This window comes from Psammomys obesus, unplaced genomic scaffold (genome assembly GCF_907164565.1).
Source record: "Psammomys obesus unplaced genomic scaffold, mPsaObe1.curated_primary_1811, whole genome shotgun sequence".
Lineage (NCBI taxonomy): Eukaryota > Metazoa > Chordata > Mammalia > Rodentia > Muridae > Psammomys > Psammomys obesus.
In genome coordinates this window covers 767,987-789,605 of record NW_026592368.1, presented here as the reverse complement: position 1 = coordinate 789,605, position 21,619 = coordinate 767,987, and the positions used below count along the sequence as shown (strand labels likewise).

General features: G+C 45.0%; 1 protein-coding gene and 2 long non-coding RNA genes across 3 annotated transcripts in view; 2 read left to right on the top strand and 1 right to left on the bottom strand.

The window, feature by feature from the left end:
* Positions 1-231: 231 nt before the first annotated feature.
* LOC129681266 (uncharacterized) lies at positions 232-3,611 on the top strand. The gene is made up of 3 exons (XR_008720825.1): positions 232-309; positions 1,913-2,020; positions 3,534-3,611. It is a non-coding gene; the product is annotated as an uncharacterized LOC129681266 (long non-coding RNA).
* On the top strand, positions 3,605-13,234 carry LOC129681267 (uncharacterized). The gene is made up of 4 exons (XR_008720826.1): positions 3,605-3,624; positions 5,631-5,678; positions 8,512-8,657; positions 9,606-13,234. It is a non-coding gene; the product is annotated as an uncharacterized LOC129681267 (long non-coding RNA).
* A 5,181-nt stretch (positions 13,235-18,415) lies between these two features.
* The window catches only part of LOC129681249 (zinc finger protein 431-like), a 7,520-nt gene continuing 4,316 nt past the window's right edge, over positions 18,416-21,619 (bottom strand). The window contains exon 4 of the mRNA XM_055613155.1: positions 18,416-21,045. Coding sequence (XP_055469130.1) covers positions 19,455-21,045 — 1,591 coding nt within the window. The 3' untranslated portion in view covers positions 18,416-19,454. The remainder of the gene's footprint in view (positions 21,046-21,619) is intronic.

The following is a 21,619-nucleotide window of genomic DNA, read 5'->3' as shown; positions in this document are numbered from 1 at the left end:
ATCCGAACTGGGGTCCCTGTGCTGGTCCAGCCCTGGCTGGCCTTTCCTGCATCTGCCCATCCTAAACCGACTCCTTCCACACTCTTTCCACAACAGAGTGTTCTCAGCCTACATCAAGGAGGTGGACAAGAAGCCGGCCAGCACCCTGTGGGGCAGCAAGATGCCTGTCGGCCAGCTGATGGCGGAATTCAGCAGCAGCGGTGCTGGCGGCTGGGTGCACGGCATCAGCTTCTCCGCCAGTGGGTACCGCCTGGCCTGGGTCAGCCACGACATCACAGTGTCTGTGGCCGACTCCTCCAAGAGCGTTCAGTGAGTCCTCGCCTGGCTGGGGGGAGGCATTGGAGGGTACAGTTAGGGATCTGTACACGCTGGCCCTACATGGCAGCGAGGGGAAGTGTAGACAGCTAGCGATCTGGACATGCTGGCTCTCCTTGGCAGCTAGGGGAAGTGTATACAGCTGGCCAGAAGCACTGTGGACACAGTAACCTAGAGCACTGCAGCTAGGGGGAGTGTATACAGCTCCCAAGATAGAGCAGCCGGGTCCCATTGGGGGTCAGGAACCCATACCCGCCCTTCAGGCAGTGCCTGTAGCCAGCAGGCCTGGTCTCTGCCGCCCTGATGAAGATGATGGCTGGGAGCTGGGAGAAGGGCACTGCAGACGCCTGACTGTCTCCCCACTTCTGTGGTCCCCACCAGCCCCCAGGGAGATGGGACGGAGCGTGGTGGCCCAGGAGGTGGAGGCGGGAGGCTCCAGAGTTCAAGGCCAGCCTGGTCTCTGTCCCAGAAGACCAGAGCTGAAGCTGCTGCCACCGCTCGGCACACACACCCTCAGCTCCTTCCCCTGACACCACCCCAAACAGGACTGGAGCCATCTTCCTCCTGCCTTCATACTGCCCCAGGTCTGCAGGGAGAGTCTGAATGGTGCTTTGTCACCAGACTGCGGTGAAGGTGGCTTGGTGGCAAGGGAAGAAGCCCGGAGTCTGCTTTCAGGCGGCTTGGCACTTGCCCTCCCATGGGCATCCTGGGAACGTGCACGGGGGATGGCCTCCTCCTGGCCACCCCATGAGGATGCATGGTGTGGACAGATCGGATGTGGTCTTCCCCGTGCTGACTCTACTAGTTCTCTTTTGAAAGGGTTGCCATGGCAGAACTGTGCTCTGGGACAGCTTTGCTGGTATCAAGCTTTTATTTTGTTTTTTGGTTTGTATTTTGTTTTGTTTTTAAATTAAATTTTTATTTTTATATTAATTATATTTTATTTGTAGCCCAGCTTTAGCCGTCATCCCTCCCTTCCTCCCCACCAACCCTCCCTCTCTCCTGCATCATTCCTCCCTCCCTTCCCATTATCCCTCCCTCCCCACCATTCCTCTCTCCCTCCCCATCCCTCCCTCCCCATCCCTCCCTCCCCACCAACACTCCCTCCTTCCTGCATCATCCCTCCCTCCCTAACATCCCTTCCTCCTTCCCCACCATCACTGCCACCCTCCCTTCCCATCATCTCTCCTACCCTCCCCATCATCCCTTCCTCCCTCATCTCCTCCCTGCTCCTCCCCGAGTCCACTGCTAGGGGAAGTCCCCCCTTCCATCTGACCCTAGTCTATCAGGTCTTATCAGGACTGGCTGCAGTGTCCTCCTCTGTGGCCTGGCAAGACTGCTTCTCCCTTGGGTGGTGGTGGGAGAGATCAAAGAGCAGGCCACTGAGGTCATGTCAGAGACCTTGGTGTCAAGCTTTCACTCCTGTCCGTGAATACACTCTTACAAGCCAGGCATGGTGGCGCAGGCCCACAACCCCAGCATCTGGGAAGCTGAGGCAGGGGGATCGTGAGTTCAGGGCCAGCCTGGTCCTCAGGGTAGGACCCTCACGTGAAGATGGCACTGCCCGAGTTTGGTACCCAGTGTTTGCTTCACATAGGAGGAGAACCATGTGTGATGTGCGTTCCCCCTGCGCAGGGTGTCGACTCTGAAGACGGAGTTTATGCCACTGCTCAGTTTGTCCTCAGAGAATAGCATCGTGGCCGAGGTGAGTGTGCGCCCCTCCCAGGATGCCACCTATGCTGGGCCCAGGACTTGCCTCACACACCCTCCCCTGTACACACTTCCCTGAAGTGGGCACCCTAGCTGGATGTCACCTGTCTATGCCATTCCCGGGGTGCGCCCCTCACACACTCCCTTGCACACAGTCTCCTGTAGTGTGCCCTTCTCAGGGTGCCACCTGCCTGTGCCAGTCCCAGGTTGTGCCCTTCACACCCTCCCCCACACACAGTTCCCCGCACACAGTGTGCCCACTTGCAGGGTGCCACTTGCCTGTGCCAGTCAAACAAGGCGCACATGCTGCCCAGAGTCTGCACGGAGAAGGGAGAAAACAGATTCTCACAGTAGTCTGCTGACTAGTGTACCAAACACACAGCATGATGAACTAATAACAACCTGAAATGATAGTGTGTAAAGGCCCTTCTCATGGGCTGCCCTGTGGCCTCAACCCTCTAGGTCAGCCAGGCTGGCATCTGAGAAGGAGGAGGCTGTCTCTGGAAGCTCTGCAGATGGGTCGGCTCACCCGGGTGTCCCTTATCTGCCCAGCTCTGTAAACACCTGGGGGTGACGGCTCTGAAATAAGTCATTTGTGTCCAAATCTGCTGAGCCCTGTTCTGCCCCTACCGGCCCCATGCTGAGGCTGTGGCCTTTCCTCCTCCCTCCCTGTCTTCCTCCTGCTGCCTTCCCTCCCTCGCTCCTGTTCTCTCTCCTGTATCCCTCTCCCTCACCTTTCCCTTATTTCTTTATTCCCCCTCTCTCCCTTTCCCACTCCCTCTCCCTTCCCCTCCTTCCTGCTTTCTCCCCTTCCCCCTCCTTCTCCTTCCTGTCTCTCTCCCTCTTTCTCCCAGTCTCCCTTCCTTTCTCCTTCTTTCTCCCTTTCTCTCTCCCCCTCTCTCTCCCTCTCTTTTCTCCCTTTCTCTCCCTCTCTCTGCCTCTCCCACTCTCTCCCTTCCTCTCCCTTTCTTTCCCTCTCTCTACCTTCCTCTTTTTCTCACTTTCCCTCCCTTCTCTTTCCCTTCCTCTTTCTCTCTCCCTCTCCCTCCCTCTCTCTCCATTCTTCTCCCTCTCTCCTCTCCCTGCCTCCCTCCTTTTCTCTCTCCCTCTCTTCTGACACCAGATGGCTGTAAGCCACCGTTTGAGTGCTGGGACTCGAACTCAGGACCTCTGGAAGAGCAGCCAGCACTCTCAACCTCTGAGCCATTTCTGCAGCCTCCCTGACCTTGAACTTGTAGCCTTCTGGCCTCTACCTTCAGATGGCTAGGGCTCCATGCAAGCACTAGTACCCAGTGTATATGGCTTTGGGGACCTGGCCAGGGCCTGGTGTAGTCTCGGGCCCGCCTGCTGGGCCACATTCTGGGCGAGTGACCCCGCCTGCTCTGGGACAGGATCTCACATGTGGCCCTGAGGGATCTGGAGCCCAGTGTACCCCTAGCTGTGAGTCAGTGCAGGGCTTGGGGGGCTGGCCTCACTCCACAGACCTCACGGTCCTGCTCTTCTTTCAGCCAGGTGTCCATTTACAAGGTGGACAAGCAGGACTGTCACAAATTCTGCACCACTAGCATGGACGGGGCCATAACGATCTGGGATTTCAAGGTATGTGTCCCCAGTTGTGGTTGTCAGCGCTGGGGTACAGCCTGGGCCATGTGTACCCACTGAGCCACCCTGCCACAGTGCCTGGCAGAAGAGCTGTCCTTGGAGTCCCTAAGCCAAGGATAGCACGGTGCCTGGCGGGTGGATGGGTGGGTGGAGGCTCCGAGCTGCCCTCATCCTCAGGAAAAGTTGGTGCCGTGTTCAAGCCAGCAGCCCACACAGCTGTGCACAGACACAGCTTCACAGTTTACACAGTTGGCCGTGGGCTCAGTCCTGGAATGCCCAGACTTGGGAGGCTGAGGCAGAGGGATTGCTCTGAGCTTGGTGCCAGCCTGAGCTAGATGATAGAACCTTATCCCCACACACACACCAAAAAATAATGCAACAAGCCGAGAAGATAGAACATGCATGCACACGTGCACACACACACACACACACGCAACAAGTGTGATAATACAAAAAGTAGTTTAGGGTCTGGAGTGATGGCTCAGCAGTTAAGAGCACTCGCCTAGGCCTCAGGATTTGATTCCCGACACCCCCTTGGCTCACGACCAGGTCCATGGAATCTGATGCTCTTCCACCTTCCACAGACACCAGGCACACATGTGGTATGTGCAAAAATACGTACATACATACATACATGCCTACATACATACGTACATGTGTACGTACATACATAAATTAGCTGGGTAGTATAGCACGCCTGTGACCCCAGTACTCGGAGAGGCAGAGGCAGGGTCATCTCTGTGAGTTCAAGGCCAGCCTGGTCTATAGAGAAAGTCCAGGATAGCCAGGGCTGCTTAGAGAGACCCTGTCTCAAAAAAACAAAACAACAAAATGACATAAATAAATCCTGAAATAAAGGTCCAGACTTAGGGACACATGTCTTTAATTCCAGGAGTCAGATGAGGATTGGTCTCCATGGAGTTGGAGGCAGCCTGGTATACAGAGTTCCAGGCCAGCCAGGGCCAGGCAGTGAGGGGAAGAAGAAGTGGGAGGGAAGGAAGGAACGAAGGAAGGAGGGAGGAAGGGAAGGAAGGAGGGAGGGAGACTGTGCAGCCAGAGGTGATGTGAGCTCTTGGGGAAGGAGATTCTATGCCCTAAGGCCGGGGAGTACAGCAGTGTGGCAGAGAGCCAAGGTCTCCAGGGCTGACAGAGCTCTGCTTTCTCCAGACCCTGGATTCATCCATCTAGGGCCTCCACAGCATGTGAGGAAGAGCTACCCGCACTAGGACCAGGGCTCCTTAAACGAAATAACATGTCTTGGACATAATAATATTCACTTAATAAAATATATACTTTAAATATTCAAACTGTATGAGCAGGAACAGTAGACAAACCAGTAAAATAGTAGCCACTTCATTATTACAGGAATTAATTTTATTATGGGTCAGAGAGGAATAATGTTCAGAGGCACCTGGGAGAGTTCATAGCACAGAGAAAAAGAAGCAGACTTGATATGACCAAGACTGTCTTGAAGAAAATAGAGAATATTAGGAGAAAAGTAGAGATAGCTTAGACAGAGACAAAGTATGCTTTCATCAATGCACAGGCTGGACCTAGGTCCCCCTTCACTTATGTAGTGGATGTGCAGCTTGGTCAACATGTGGGTCCCCCAACAATTGGACTGAGAGCTTTCACTGACTCTGTTGCTTGCCCTTAGTTCCCTTTCCCCTAGCCGGGCTATCTTGCCTGTCCTTACTGAGAGAGGATGCTCTTAGTCCTGCCTCCTGTGATATGTCAGGGTGGGTTGGTACACATACTACTGAGCCTCTCTGAAGAAAATGAGGTCATGGGGGAGGGAATAATGATCGTGGGACTATGAGAAGAGAAGGGATGGGGGCCTGTGATGAAGATATGAAATTAATTAATTGGTGGAAAGAAAGCTTAATTTCTAGGATATTTAGAAAATTAGGATACTACAGAAAGAGATGAGGCTGTTTGGGAAGGCACAGGAATCTAGATGGGTGTTTTGAGGTGTATAACGAGTACATTTACTCCCCCTTCAGGCAACCTGGAAGTCACCATGGGTGTTAATATCCTGATAGGAGCCACAGGTCAGTAAAGAGCAGTATGTTCCTTTTGTCAGAGCAAGAAAAATGGTTATTTTGCTGGACAAGGACTATTTCACTAATTCTGGATGAATGCTGTTTTTGGTATGTGTGTTTATTTGTTTTTGTTGTTGTTGTCTGTTTCTAATCACCAGAATTCCTTTGATACTGTGTGTTGAGCAGGTCCAGTACTGACATTTTTGGATAATTACACTTCTGGGAACCTAACAAGTTTAAACCATTAGGAAAGCCTGATTACATTCTTCACACCTATTATGTCCTTTTAAAAAGTAATGGGTTTAGTTATCACATGCCACTATAGAGATTTCCTTCTGATGTGTTTTTATTTCCCATACTCAAATGTGTCATATTTTTAAAATCATAATTATTCGGCAGAATATCTTTATAAAGAACCTAACAGTCTGGAAGAATGTTGCTATCTTAATGAGAACTGTGTAATTACATGTATTAATGAAATTACACACTTGGCAGAAGTAAAAAATTATTACTATCACCAAATACAGTCACCATAAAGACAGATAATTCTAATTTTGAATGATTTGTCCATGATTATATGTCCAAAGTATACTATATATTTTATTAATAAATGTACAGAGCATCCCCCATGTTTCAGATACAATTCTTTGTGTATCCAGGATTAATATATAAAATTTACTGTATACTAATAAGCATGTACACTCCTCTCCACTCTTTAAAACTTTCTGACTTCTCTGTGCATGAAGCTTTCTGACCATATCTCAGTAAAGCACATTCATCTTTAAAGTATTCTATGATTTTTGCATGTGTTAGACGCCAAGGTTCACAGTTTTAATGATTTTGCATGCTGCCTTTTTTCACCTGGGCTTTTAACAGGTTAAAAAGTTAGGAATTGATAATCTTTGGAGATGAATATAAATTTCATGATATTTTTACATTACTGTCTTTTAAATATTATTATTATTGTTTATTTGAATTTATTCAAATTATGTATTGTGGCTGTGGCCCCCTCTCATCTCCCAATCCCACCCTCCTTCCCTCTTCTACACCCCTCCCCTAGTCCTCCCCTTTTATTTGACCCTGTACAAGTATTCCTATTTGACCCTATATAAGTATTCCTCCTATTGTTGCGCTGATATCATTATAGTTATCTATACTTTTATCTAACATCTATCCTCTATTGTCTATATCATTACACACACACACAGTTTTGAATATGTTATTTCTTCGAAACACATGTGGTTCAAATTTGTTTTTAAATCAATGTCTTAAAGACAAAATTTCAAATGCATGTGTCCCTTTGTCAGTTATGGCTTGAGCTTTGGAATGTTGACATCACTGTGGTTTCTCCCCTGACTACTACAGAATGTTTACACTTCAATAGTTCATCTACAAACTGCTGTAGCCATTTTGGTTAGTGCCAGGAAAGAAAATGATAATTTTGTGCCCAGTGAAAGGTTCTCCATTCCAGACTCTACTGTAAAGGTATTTTAAAATGATCATTATGATTTTCATACTAGACTAATGGTTTCAGGAAGTGTTCTGTCTTGATTTTTCTAGAACCTGTGATCTAATTCTTAACAGTTGCTTCATGAAAAGCTACTCCTGTTAGCAATAATCAGTACCATTCCCCCAAAGAAACAAAGTTATCATGACAGAGAGGTATGCTCTGAATTATTATACAAGAGAATGATACCCATGTATCTTCATAACTATATGCCCAAGATGTGAGAGATTATTTTCTCTTTGATCTAGTTGTTTTACCCACTATGCTAACATAGTTTTGTTGGAAAATGCTCAGATTTCAGCCCCAAATTCAACAACTTTCTGGTTTCAAACATATCTCTCAATATGTGAATACTGATTCTGCTAGATAGGAATGACTTTCCAGACATACTCATTTAATTTCAATTTTATCATGAAACTGCATTTGCAATATTTTATAAAATACCTTTACATTATTGCCTGATGCAGTTGATGACAACCTTGGCTGATGTCTCTCTTTGACTGTTCAATTCACAGGGATCTTTAATCCTTCCCAAGTAAAAACTATGGCTTGTCAGTACATATTCCTTGAATGAAATAAAATGACTTAGGCATGGTAATATTCATTTAATAAAATATATACTTTAAATATTCTAACTGTATGAGCAGGAACAGTAAACAAACCAGTAAAATAGTAGCCACTTCATTATTACAGGAATTAATTTTATTATGGGTCAGAGAGGAATAATGTTCAGAGGCACCTGGAAGAGTTCATAGCACAGAGAAAAAGAAGCAGACTTGATATGACCAAGACTGTCTAGAAGAGAATGGAGAATATTAGGAGAAAAGTAGAGATAGCGTAGACAGAGACAAACTTTGCTTTCATAAATGCACAGGCTGGACCTAGGTCCACCTGCACATATGTAGCAGATGTGCATCTTGGTCAGCATGTAGGACCCCTAACAATTGGACTGATGGCTGTCTCTGACTCTGTTGCTTGCTCTTAGTTTCCTTTTTCCTAGCTGGGCTGTCCTGCCTGTCCTTAGTGAGAAAGGAAGCTCTTAGTCCTACATCATGTGATTTGTCAGGGTAGGTTGTTATACACAGTGAGCCTCTGTGAAGAGAAAGAGGGAATGGGGGAGGGGAGTATGATAGTGGGACTGTGAAGAGAGAAGGGACGGGGCCTGGGATGAAGATGTGAAATTTATAAATAAATTAATTAGTGTAAAAATAGGGTATTTCTAGACTATTCAGGAAATTAGGATAGTGCAGAAAGAGATGAGGCTCTTTGGGAAGGCACAGGAATCTAGACGTGTGTTTTGAGATGTATAACAAGTCCATTTACTTCCCCTTCAAGGAACATGGAGGCCACCATGGGTGTTGATATCCTGATAGGAGCTACATGTCAATAGAGAGCCATATGTCCCTTTTGTCGGAGCAAGAAAAATGGCTATTTTGCTGGACCAGAACTTTTGCACAAATTCTTGATGAATGCTGGTTTTGGTATGTGTGTTTGTTTGGTTTTTGCTTGTTTCTTTCTACTCACCAGAATTCCTTCGAAAATGCGTGTTGAGCAGGTCCAGGTTTGGCATTTTTTGATATTTGCACTCCCTGGGACCTAAATAGTTTATACTATTAGGAAAGCCTGATTACTTTCTTTACACATACTTATTACTATTTTAAAAATAATGAGGTTAGTAACCACATGGCACTATAGAGATTTCCTTCTGATGTGTTTTTATTTCCCATACTCAAATGTATCATATTTTTAAAATCATAATTATTCAGCAGAATATCTTAATAAAGAACCTACTAGTCTGGTAGAGTTTTGCTATCTTAATTAGAAGTGTATTATTACACATATTAATGAAATTACACACTGTGCAGAAGTCAAAAATTATTACTGTCACCAGAATACAATCATTTTAAAGACAGGTATTCTAATTTTGAATGATTTGTCCATGATTATTTTCTGTCCGATGTAAACTACATTTCTTTATTATGAAACATACAGAGTATTTCTCATATTTCAGTCACAATTCTTTGTTTCTCTAAGATTAATATATAAAATTTACTATATACTAATAAGCATGTGCACTCCTCTCCACTCTTTAAAACTTTCTGACTTCTCTGTGCATGAAGCTTTCTGACCATATCTCAGTAAAGCACATTCATCTTTAAAGTATGCTATGATTTTTGAATATGTTAGACTCCAAGGTTCATAGTCTTAATGATTTTGCATGCAACCTCATTTCACATGGACCTTTAACAGGTTAAAAAAATTAGGAATTTATAATCTTTGGAGATGAATATAACAGTGGGGTTTTTTTTTGTTGTTGTTTTGTTTTTTTTTTTTTTTTACATTTTTTCAAATTTTATTGCAGCTGTGGCTCCCTCCCTTATCTCCTCCCAATCACCCTCTTCTCTTCTCCCCCTATGTTCCTCCCATAGTGCACTGATAGGTTTGGAGAGCTGTGCCTCTGGCAGCTGCTTTGATATTTAAATCTCAGCAGAGAGACTGCTTTTACCAGACCTTCACTAAGGGCAAGGAAGAATTTGCAAGTCCATCTCCTTTTGTTTGTGACAGCAGGTGGGATAGCTTGTGAGGATCACACCTCTTCCTTTCCTCATGGAAATTAACCCATTGTTCTGAGATGTTTCTACTCTGGCCAGAGGTTGCAGCTAGGAGAGTTGCTGCTAGAGGCTAGAGGCTTTTTGCTGTGGCTGTTGAGTCCGGACCTTCTTTAAAAAAGCCTCCTATGTGCTGTGTGTTATTTTATTAATTGTAATCCTCACTCCTGACTCAAGAACCTTTCGACTCTGCTGGCTGGCTCCGGCAGATAGGGAAGGTCCTCCTCCCTTTCTATTTGACCCTAGTCTATCACGTTGTTTTATACAAGTGTTTTATTTTTGCACACATATTATTACAGTTATCTATCCTTCTACCTAACATCAATCATCTATCTATTATCTCTATCATATATCTTCTATACACACATACACACACATGTATATGGTTGTAAAAATATCAATCCAAACATGTGGTTCAAGAATTGTTCAAAATCAATGTTTTAAAGTCAACAGTTTGAAAGAAATGAAATGCATGTGTCACATTGTCAATTATGGCATGAGCCTTGGAATGTTGACTTCACAGTGGTTTCTCTCCTGACTACTACAGAATGTGTACACTTCAGTAGTGTAAACCCAGCTTCTTGAAAAGCTACTCATTACAATTTAGTACCATTCTCCAAAAGAAAAGAAAAAGTACCTGAAGTGTGCTTTGACCTATAAAGGAGAAAGGTGTTTGTATATCTTCAGAACTATATCTGACCAAGTTATGAGTGAGGACTATTCTCTATACCATCTAATTATGCTACTCATCCTGACTACAAGTATTTGTTTTAAATTTGTGTCAATTTCAACTTTAAAATCTCAAAAGTTCTGGGGTTTTTAACAGACTTTTATTGTTTCTGACACATTTTGTGTTCTTTGGAACCTAAATCTCAATATTTTGATAGAGATTCAGACTAGACAAGAACTGTTTTCCAAACATGCTCTTTTACTTTCAATTCTGTTATTATGAAACTGAATTGGTACTGTTTTTAACATACCTTTATATTACATACTTTTCATTTATATGCATATTGAAAACCATTGACTGCTGTCTTTCTTTGACACTTTCATTTCATTAAGTGCTTTCTAACTAAAATCTATGGGGTCTCTGTATACATTCCTTAATTTTAGCAGAGTAATAGTCACTTTTACAGATATATTTTAAATATTCAATTATATGATCTGGATAACAGGAAAAAACACCAAATCTTAGAAGATTACAGGAAAGAATTTTATTATGGATAAAAGAGGAAAAATGTTCAGAGGATTCTAGAAAAGTTGAGACCAGAGGGGAGAAAGACATACTTCATGTGACCAAGCTGTCTGGGAAAAAAGAAAGAATATTAAGATAGCTCAGACAAGTAAAGTAACTGACTTCATAAAGAGATGAAGAAGAATGCTAGAATATTTGGGGAGTTAGCAGAGGGCAGGAGGAGATAGGCTTGTTTGGGAAGTGACAGGAATACATGTGTGGGTTCTGAGATGTATAACATACTTTTACTTCCCTTCACTTGACCTGGAGGCCAGCATTGGTGCTGATATCACAGGTCAATGGAGTGCCATATGTCCCTTTTGCCAGAGGCAAGGAAAATGACTTCTCTTGCTGTATAAGAACTGTCTGACAAATTCTTGATGAATATTGTTTTGCTTTTTTGGTGTGTCTGTTTTTGTTTGTTTGTAACCCCATAAATTCTTCTATACTCCATCTTGAGATGAACAAAGATGGCCATTTTTGGATATATGTGCTCCCTACTGACTAGTTTAAACCATTAGAAAAACCTGATTATTTTCTTCACGTCTATTTACATTCACTTACAAAGTAATGGACTTCTTTAGTTACGGTGTTTCAATGCCAATACATAGATGTATATCAGTATTTTTTACTGCATTCCAATGATTCAGCCATTTATAAGTATTGAGTAGAAAATCTTTATAAAGTACTTTATATAATTTGGTAGAGTTTTTCTACTGTAAAATTATACATATTAAACTACACACTTCACAGAAGATACAGTTTACTATCAACAAAATTCAATCATTTAAAGAAATAGGCATTCTGATTTTACATGATCTGTTCATGATTATCATGTGTCCAAGGTATACTACATATTTGAGCATGAGATTTACCAAGTATCTTCCAGGTTGTTTCAGTCACAATTCTATGTGTCTTTAGCCTTTACTATATACTAATAAGCAAGTATCCTCCTTTGTAGACATCAATGCTGTCTGACTTTCTTGTGCATGAAGCTTTCTGACTATCTCAGGAAAGCACATTTCCTTGAAAAACCTATGATTTTTACATCTGTTAGGCTCTAAAGTTCACAGAGTTAATGACATCTCCATGCTGCCTTTTTCTGGTGGAACTTTGATAGGTTAAAAGCATTAGGAATTAATAAATAGGGATAAATATATATTTCACCATGTTGTGCACCAAATATTGCGCCTCTAATTGCACACATATTACATTGGGGTGAACAATGACATCCATGTTGCTACTCCAGTGGCAAATTTTTAGGGGTCGCCTACTTGGGCCTTCATTTAATGTTTGGCATCAATCTGTCTTTTTTGTGATTCACTCTAGTATTTGAGTATTTCTTTTTCTCCAATATGATGCTTTGCAATGTGCTTCCTGCAAAATCATGAATAATATTGGCAAACTTCATTAATGGATAGTCTTTATTACTCAAATTTTAAAAATTATTTTAGTTGAAATTACTTCATTCACCCCCTTCCTCACTCTGAACAAGTGGTTCTTAACTTGTTGGTCCTGAACCTTTTGGAGATGACATATTTGATATCTTCCTAATCAAAGACTTACAATAGAACTCATAACAGTTACAAAATTACAGTTATAAAGTATCAATGAAATAATTTTATAATAATAAACCATAATAATTGTAAAATATTATGATTGTATCCTATGACATGAGTAATAGTATTAAGGATTTAACCATTGATCTATATCCTACCAGCTACTCTTCTTCCAACTTGAGTCTTCTCATGACTCTCAAGTTGATCACTTCTAGGGGAAAAAAAGCCTATTTCTCCAATCTATTCCCAATACTTATCTTCCAAAGTGACCTCCTCCCTTCTATTGCATTTTAAGTACGTTTATAGCTCAACAGAATCCTGCTTTGGGAATTGAGGCTGTGTTTTAAAACTATGCACCTTTTGAAATTTAGTATGGATATCAGTCTTGTCCCAGTCTCCTGTCCCAGGAGAATCCATATTTACCCACATGGAAGCCTATGAGGAGTTCACCACTGATGGAATATACCAAACCTTGCTATGCCAAGACCCCATAAAACACAGAAGAGATAGAACAAGAAAAAAACAACATCTCTCCTTGTTCATTGATGTTTTGGATGGGTCTAATAACCTGTGAGTGTGTTCCTCATGCCTGCCATATTATTAGAGGCTACACTTTGATTAGACTTTACTGTACAAAAATAAAAGTTTTTGATTTATGTTTTGCTTTATAATTATTTCATTATTTCCCATTTTATATTTTATTACACATCCTGCCATGGTCCCTTACTTGATCTCTTTTAAAATCATAGCTTCTTTTTTAATTAATTGTTGTTACACAAATATATGTATATTAAGGTACATGTATGTGTGTGGTTTTATATATATATATATATATATATATATATATATACATATTTATATATACACATATATTTACATATACATATATTCCTAACTACATAAATATAATCAGCCCAGTCAGTATAATGTTAATTGTATATATGTTTTCAGGATTGTCCATTTGATATTAGATAGCCAATTGGTCTGCTCTTCCTATGGGAGGGGTATTTCTCTTACTTTCAAAATTTCACATTGGCACAGACTTTTTGAATTAGGGTTGACGCTTAGTGGACTTCTGTACACATTTTCACTTTGTTATCACATGTTTTAGTCATATTTTTAAAAATGAATTATTTAAAGTGTGATTCTGCTCTTTGAATTGAGGAAAGAATAGCAACAATCGTGAAAAGGAGAGAGGTGTGGTAGCAGATGTCAGCAATTATAGTTATTTTGAAGCTGACTTATATATGAGTATTGGAAGTTTGTAGACTACACTGTAAAATTTTTCTCAAAAATTATTTAAAATATGAAAGGTAAAATCACTAATTATATTGGTTGCTCAAAGGAGACCATATAAGCCTCTGAACTCATAACTTCCAAATTAGTGTGAAGAGATGAGAAGCAGACACTATCCCTACACTCATCAGGGGAACTGCTGGTACCATGTAGTTCCTGCTTGGTGATCCTGTGGATGCTAAGGACTGCTGTGAAGTGTATATATATATATATATATATATATATATATATATATATATTTATATTTTTTTTTTTTTTTTTGCATTGTCACATATGAGCATGTAAGTGTTTTCTGGTTCACATATAATCTCCAGAGGCCATGATCATAGTTTTCATATTATTTCAAAAGGTATAAAATTGGTCCTGTCCTCATCGATATATATTTTAAGGGGTATTCTCATAAGTATGTAAATGGATTTTAGGACAAACATCAATAAAAGTCTACTCAGTTTGGGGGGTAAATTTTCTGGACTTTATTGAGTAATATTTCTGAAGATCTATTTAATGTGAGAAAAATGAAAGGTGCAGGAGAGAGTTCTTCTATACATTATGGGGACAACAAAATGCATCCATTTTTCTCTCAAACCTGAGAGAAAACTCTCAACCCCCAACGTTTTTCTCTTCCTGTGAGTTCCCACTCTAGAAAATGGTGACTTAGTGTCTGACCAATGCAGGCCTAAAATAAGTGACTGGCCCAGCTGTCTGTCCATCTTTCTTGTCATTTCTACTCAGTTCCCCTTTACTCCACAGTTTGAAATCCTCATTTTATTTTAAAGGATTGTAATCAACTCATTTGAAATAAAAGAAAATACTGATCATTTTCCATCGATTTGTGAAACAAGTGAATTTCACTCTGACTTTTGAGGATAATGGAAACTAAAATGGGTAGTTTTCTTAAAAGAAAATCTATTTGATCCCCTTTGGTTGAATTTCAAAAGCAGTTAAAACTGTTTTGAGATTATCATTTATAGTGTGAAAAGAAAACTATCAAAGTTATAAGAGATGATTGTCATTTTTCCATTTTCACTGCAGATTATTTCTAATCAATTATTACAATTAGAAGTTACAGGTTTTATTAAGTATTACTTCGGGGGGCATCCAAGATGGCAGCAAACAGCATCCATATCTGAGGGGCACAGGATCTGAAACTACAAAATTGGTGAGTGGAGGTGCTGCTGAACCCAGAACAACGACATTGAGGCTTCCAGGGAGAAAGGGGACTGTGAACTGAGGCAATTTAGATTCAGGTCACCCGCGAACTTCTCCTGGGACTTCACCAGGAACTTTTCCTCAGACTTCTCCTGGTGACTCAATCCCTAGGTGCTTCCCCTTATCTACCTCCCCTACTCTCTCCTTGGCAGAGGCAGCGGAGGTAAGCCCACAGTGCCCACCACAGAGCATAGTGTCAGACCCACAGTGCTGGCTGCTCCTAGCAAAGAAACCTGGCTCAGGATGTGGGATAGAGAATACTCAATCCCTACCCCACCCCCACCAGGTACTCCCCTAGGACTGGCTGCCATTATCCTTCTCTCACAGAGGTGAAGCCTGCGACAGCTTCCAGCATCTGCCACAGAGCACAGTGGCCAGCCCCCAGTGCCCGCGGCTCCTAGCACAGCACACAGTGCTGGCAGGCACCAAGTTCTGTGGCTTCAGCACCACTGAGCTGACTGTTAGCCTACACCCACATTTGACCCAGCAGGATCATATCTGAGAATAGAGAACAAGGGGGACCCCTGTGCTTTCAGATTGGTCCTGCTAGACAGTGAGTGTGCCTTCAAGTAAGTGCTTGCAGAGCCCCAAATCCAGGGACCCTCTACACAAGCAGCCAGACATCAGATCCCTACCACCCACAACCGGGATTCTTGGGACAGCTTTCAATCCCTACCATCCACAACCCTATTGTGAGCAACATAGGGATTCTTGGGACAGTGTTCTCAACAATGAAGCCTTTGTTCTCAACAATGAAGTGAATTCCAGGCAAACAATTCCTGGAGCCCAGATAGAACTGTATACCAGTGGCCTGTAGGCCACTGAGGTAGTCAGGGAATCTGTGCCTACGCACCGCACCCACTAACAGCACCTGAGAATAGCGCCAACATTACATTCCAACTTTAGGTACAGCAGAAACATCATTGTACATTCTCAAACCAGTGGACCTCTCTCCTCTTCCTTAAAAATACTCCAGACACCAGAAAAAGATTGACCCAATCTGAAGTACAGACTCCAGGAATAAGCAGTGATGGCTGCAGATAAGCAGATGGTCAGAGGCTGACGTAAGAACGCATACAACAAAAATGGCTTCAACAGCAACCCCCAAAATCAATGGACATTTCAGTTTATCAGAACGCAAGAAAATTACTTTAAAACTATGCTTATCCAGTTATTAGAGGCACATAAAGAGGAAATAAATCTCTCAGAAATAGCCACACAAATAGAGGCACATAGGAAGGAAATGGACAAAGCTCTCAAAGAAATACAGCCAAACAAGTAGAAGCACAATTAGTGACATACAAAGAGGAAACAAACAAAAATCGAAGCCATTATAGAAAGGTAGGAATCCACATTCAAACATGAAGGAAATGGTATAAGACATGAAAACAGAGTTAGAGTCAATAAAGAAAACACAAAGGAAATCCTGGAGCTGGAGAACTTAGAGAAAAGATCAGGAACCACAAATGTAAGCATCACCAATAGAATACAAGAGATAGGAGAGAGAATCTCAGGTGTTGAAGATACACTTACAGAAATTGGTATGTCTCTCAAAGGAAAAGAAAAATCAGAAAAGTTCCAAACACAAAAAATCCAAGAAATCAAGGACACCATGAAAAGACAAAATCTAAGAATAATAAGAATAGGTGAAAAAGAAGATACCAGGCTTCAAGGTCCAGAAAATATTTTCAAGAAAATCATAGAAGAAAAAATTCCCAACTGAAAGAAAGGTGTCCATAAATATACAAGAGGCCTACAGAAAACCATATAGACTAGACAATTAAAGAAGCTCCTTGTGTCACATCATAGTCAAAACACTAAACCTATAAAACAAAGAAAAAATATTAAAAGCAACAAGGGAAAAAGGCCAAGTAACATATATAGGTAGACTATCAGAACCACACCAGATTTCTCAACAGAAACTATGACAGCCAGGAGGGCCTGGGCAGATGTCATGCAGACTTTAAGGGACCACAGATGCCATCCCAGTCTACTATACCCAGCAAAGCTTTCAATCAACATAGACGGGGAAAACAAAATATTCCATGACAAAACCAAACTTAAACAGTATCTACACAGCAAACCAGCCTTACAAAAGATACTAGAAGGAAAACAGCAATCAAACAAAAACATCTACATCCAACAAAACATAGGATATAGATAAGTACACAACAAAAAATCAAAAGAATAGAAGAAATGAAAAACAGTAACACCACCAACCCTACAACAAAAGAAATTAACATTCATTGGTCACTATTAACTATCAACATCAATGTACTCAACTCTCCAATAAAAAGACACAGACTAACAGAATGGTTACAGAAACAGGATGGAACATTCTGCTGTACCCAAGAAACACACCTCGGCAACAAACATAAACACTACCTCAGAGTAAAAGGGCTAGAAAAAAATGTTTTTCCAAACAAATGGAGCCAGAAACAAGCTGGGGTAGCTATCCTAATATCAAATAAAATAGCCTCTCAATAAAAATAAATCAAAAAAGATGAGGAGGGGTATTACATTCTCCTTGAAGAAAAAATCCACCAAGAAGACATCACAATTCTGAACATTTATGCCCCAAATACAAGAGCACCTACATTTATAAATGAAATATTATTAAAGCTTAAATCACACATCAATCTCAACACCTTAATAGTCAGAGACTTAAACATTCCATTGTGACCAAGGGACAGATCATCTAGCGAGAAGGCAAATAGGGAAATAAAGACACTGAGGTCCTAAATCAAATGGACCTAATAGATATCCACAGAACTTTTCACCCAAATTCAAAAGAGTATACCTTCTTTTCAGCACCTCATAGAACCTTCTCCAAAATAGACCATATAGTTGGTCACAAAGCAATACTCAACAGATACAAGAAGATTGAAATAATCCCTTGTATTCTATCTGACCACTATGGACTAAAGCTAGACCATGGACTCTGTGGACCGTGGCCTCTGGGGTCTCCCAGGACCGTGGCCTCTGTACCAACCTCCGTCAACGGCAGACACCTCCACGCTGCTGGGCCCCAGATTGATTCTGCCGATTCTCTGTCGTCCTTCTCCAAACTGCTACGCCATCTCTGGTCTTTGCAGACAGCTCCACGCCAACACTGAACGCCACACTGAACCCCACAAGGCCATTCTCAGCCTCACATCTAAACCCCCGGGGGCCCAGACCACAGCCCTCGCCCCGCGGCACGTGCACAGCCATCGTCGTCATCGGACAGGCCACGTCCCTCACGACACAAGTGACAGATGTGGACGAACCACCGCCCAACTGACACCCCTCGCTCAGGGTTGAAGCCAAAGCAACACACAGAGGAGTGAGACTCCCGTGACAGTTCTGGTCTTTATTGGAATTTTAATCGGTCGACGCAAGATGAGGAAACATCACGACACCCGTCACCACACAGGGATTTGGTAGATTTGACCGAGTCACCAGTGTTCGCCTTTTCAAAAAACAACTATTGTTTCTGGAGAGCTTTAAAGGGCTTTCTAGGACGATCGGGTCATCCAGGTGAAGACCTCGTCTCCCTTGCTCATCTCGTCCAGCTCCGCCCGTCGATGCCAATGTATGGACACATGAATCAGTTCCTATGAGGGAAAGCAAGCGTGTCGGCGTGGATTCAGGAAATTCAACCCTCGGCGGGTGTCGGCAACCTGGGAGACACGGGACCTGCTGCTCTGCGGTGGGAAACCCAGCACTGGGGTTGGCTGGGCCTCGGGTGCCGCACTCTGTGTCGGGCCTCAGGCTCCAGTGTGTGACGCTTGCTGCGCTGTAGGTGTCCCGGGGATCCGATATCCAAATTACACATTTGTACGTTGGCTGCTTTGAACCATTTTCCCAGAGCAACAGGAAAGGCTGGGACACACACCAAGAGGGTTGTTGGCCCGGACAGGTTCCCCGACATCACGGAGAAGACCGTGAGGGAGGGGGTTGGGCCCTGACGTCCCTGACGTCCGTCCACGGGGCTCCGGGCCTCGGGAGTGTGTGCGTGCAGAGGAGATGAGGAGGGACATCGGGATGTCTGCCTGGACAGTTGACATCCGTCAGGTTGTTTCCCGTGGAACCTGCGATCCAGTGTCACCAAACGCGAGCGTGTCAGTGAGGTGGCTCCCCTTAGGGATGAGTTCTCCTGGGTCCACCAAAGCTCCCAGGATGCACAAAGTTCGCCATGTTGGTCACTTTCAGAGGCTACTGAAATGCGCAAAGACTCTGCCATGTTGCGATGTGCAGAGGCATCACCACGTTGGTCACATTCAGAGTGTAAAAAGGCTTCTCCACGACGGTCACCTCCACAGGCTCCTGGGATGCGAAAAGGCCTTGTCACATCAGTCATTCTCATTGGGTCTCTCGCAGTGTTTCCTCTCACATGGGCGGGGGCGACAGGTGCGGAGGAGGCGTCGCCTGCACTGGTCGCCCGGGTGGGACCTTCTCTCCCATGTGGGTCTTCTGGTGCTTCCGCAGGCTCCGGCTGTAGGGGAAGGTCTTGCCGCATTGGTCGCATGCGTAGGGCCGCTCCCCGGTGTGGCTCCTGCGGTGCGTCAGGAGATGGACGGGCTGGGAGAAGGCCTTGCCGCACAGCTCGCATTCGTAGGGGCGCTCCCCTGTGTGGGTCTTGCGGTGACTGCGGAGCTGACTGCGGGAGGCGAAGGCCTTACCACAACGCTCGCACGAGTAGGGCCTCTCCCCCGTGTGTGTCCTCTGGTGGAGGAGGAGGCTGCTGGCCCAGGCGAAGGCCTTGCCGCACCAATCGCAGGCGTATGGCCTCTCCCCAGTGTGTGTCTTCATGTGCTGCCGGAGGCTGCTGTGGGCTGCAAAGACGCGGCCGCACTGGGGGCACCGGGGGCACCTCCCCGCCACGTGGGTCCGCCCATGGGCACGGAGGCCGCTGTGGCTGATGAAGGTCTTGCTGCAGTGGTCGCACGCGTACGGCCGCTCCCCGGTGTGCGTCCTCTTGTGGATCTGGAGGAGCGCAGGCTCCGCAAAGGCCCTGGCACAGCGGTCGCACGCGTAGGGCCTTGCGCTGGTGTGGGTCTTCTTGTGACCCAGGAGGTGGGCGCGGGCGGCGAAGGCCCGGCCGCACTGGTCGCACGCATAGGGCCTCTCCCCAGTGTGCGTCCTCCTGTGGGCCCGCAGGCCGCTGCCACTCACAAAGCCCTTGCCGCAGAGCTCGCACGTGTAGGGCCTCTCCCCCGTGTGCGTCCTCCGGTGCACTCGGAAGTGGGTGTCGCACGCGAAGGTTTTGCCGCAGAGGTCACACGAGTAGGGCCGCTCCCCCGTGTGGGTCCGATGGTGGATCTGCAGGCTCTTGTGGTGCGAGAAGGCCCGGCCGCAGTCCTCGCATGTGTATGGCCTCTCCCCGGTATGGACCCTGCGGTGCAGAAGCAGCTTGTACCTCTGGATGAAGGCCTTGTCGCACTGGTCACATTGGTGCACCTTCTTGGCAGGGCGCGGTGAGGCCGGCGGCTGGAGGTGGTCCCGGTGTGACCTCGATCGCTCATGCCTCTGGAGGTGGCTTGGGCGCAGGAAGGCCCGGCCGCACGGCTTGCATGCGTAGGGCCTCCGGCCGGCGTGCACCCTCTCATGGGCCAGGAGGAGGCTGAGCCGGGAGAAGGCCTCACCGCATTGCTCGCACATGTGGGGCCTCCCCGCGGCTCCACTAGGACCCTGGAGACGCTCCCGGTGCGACCTGGTCCCCTCGTGGGTCTGGAGGCAGCTGAGGCGCGAGAAGGTCTTGCCGCAAGGCTCGCACGTGTAGGGCTTCTCCCCAGCGTGCGTCGTGCGGTGACGGAGGAGCGCGCTGCGGAATGCGAAGGCCTGGCCACACCGGCCACACACGAGAGGCTCCTTCCCGTCCCTCGTCCCCCCACGCGTCTGGAGACTACCGGGATGGGCAATGGCTCTGCCGTGCTGGGAGCCTCCAGCTGGCTGCTCTGCAGCATGATTGCTCTTCGACCTGCAAAGACAATTAACTTATTAATTCACTAATTAATTATTTAACTTATTAATAAATATATTCATCTGCGTGAATCGATGTCACGGCGGGGTCTAAGGTTCCATCACTTTTCTTTACATTCACGCTGTTCCCCTCCGCCGTGGGTCGCTGGCATCTCCAGAGACGCCCGTGAGGCCAACAGCATCCGTCAGTTCCACTGAGCAGTCATAACGGCCACAGGATCTGAACAGCGCGTCACGGACTCCAGCGTCATTTTACCATCGCCTTTCCCTGGGAACTCGGATGCACGCGGCTCTGTGAGATCTTTAACGATCAGCAGCATGCTCAACGCAGCACTTTTTCACACTGTTATTTCTCTGTAAAACGTCCAGGACGCAGCCGGGACCAGTGGCCCAGGCCTCCAACCCACCCCAGACCCGGGGGAGGCCGGAGCAGGCAGATCTCCGGGTTCGAGGTCAGCCACGTCCACCGAGCGAGCAGGAGACGTTCCCTCCTTCCCTCCCTCCCTCCTTCCTTCCCTACTCCCCTCCCTCCTTCCTTCTTTCCTTCCTTCCCTCCCTCCCCTCCTTCCTTC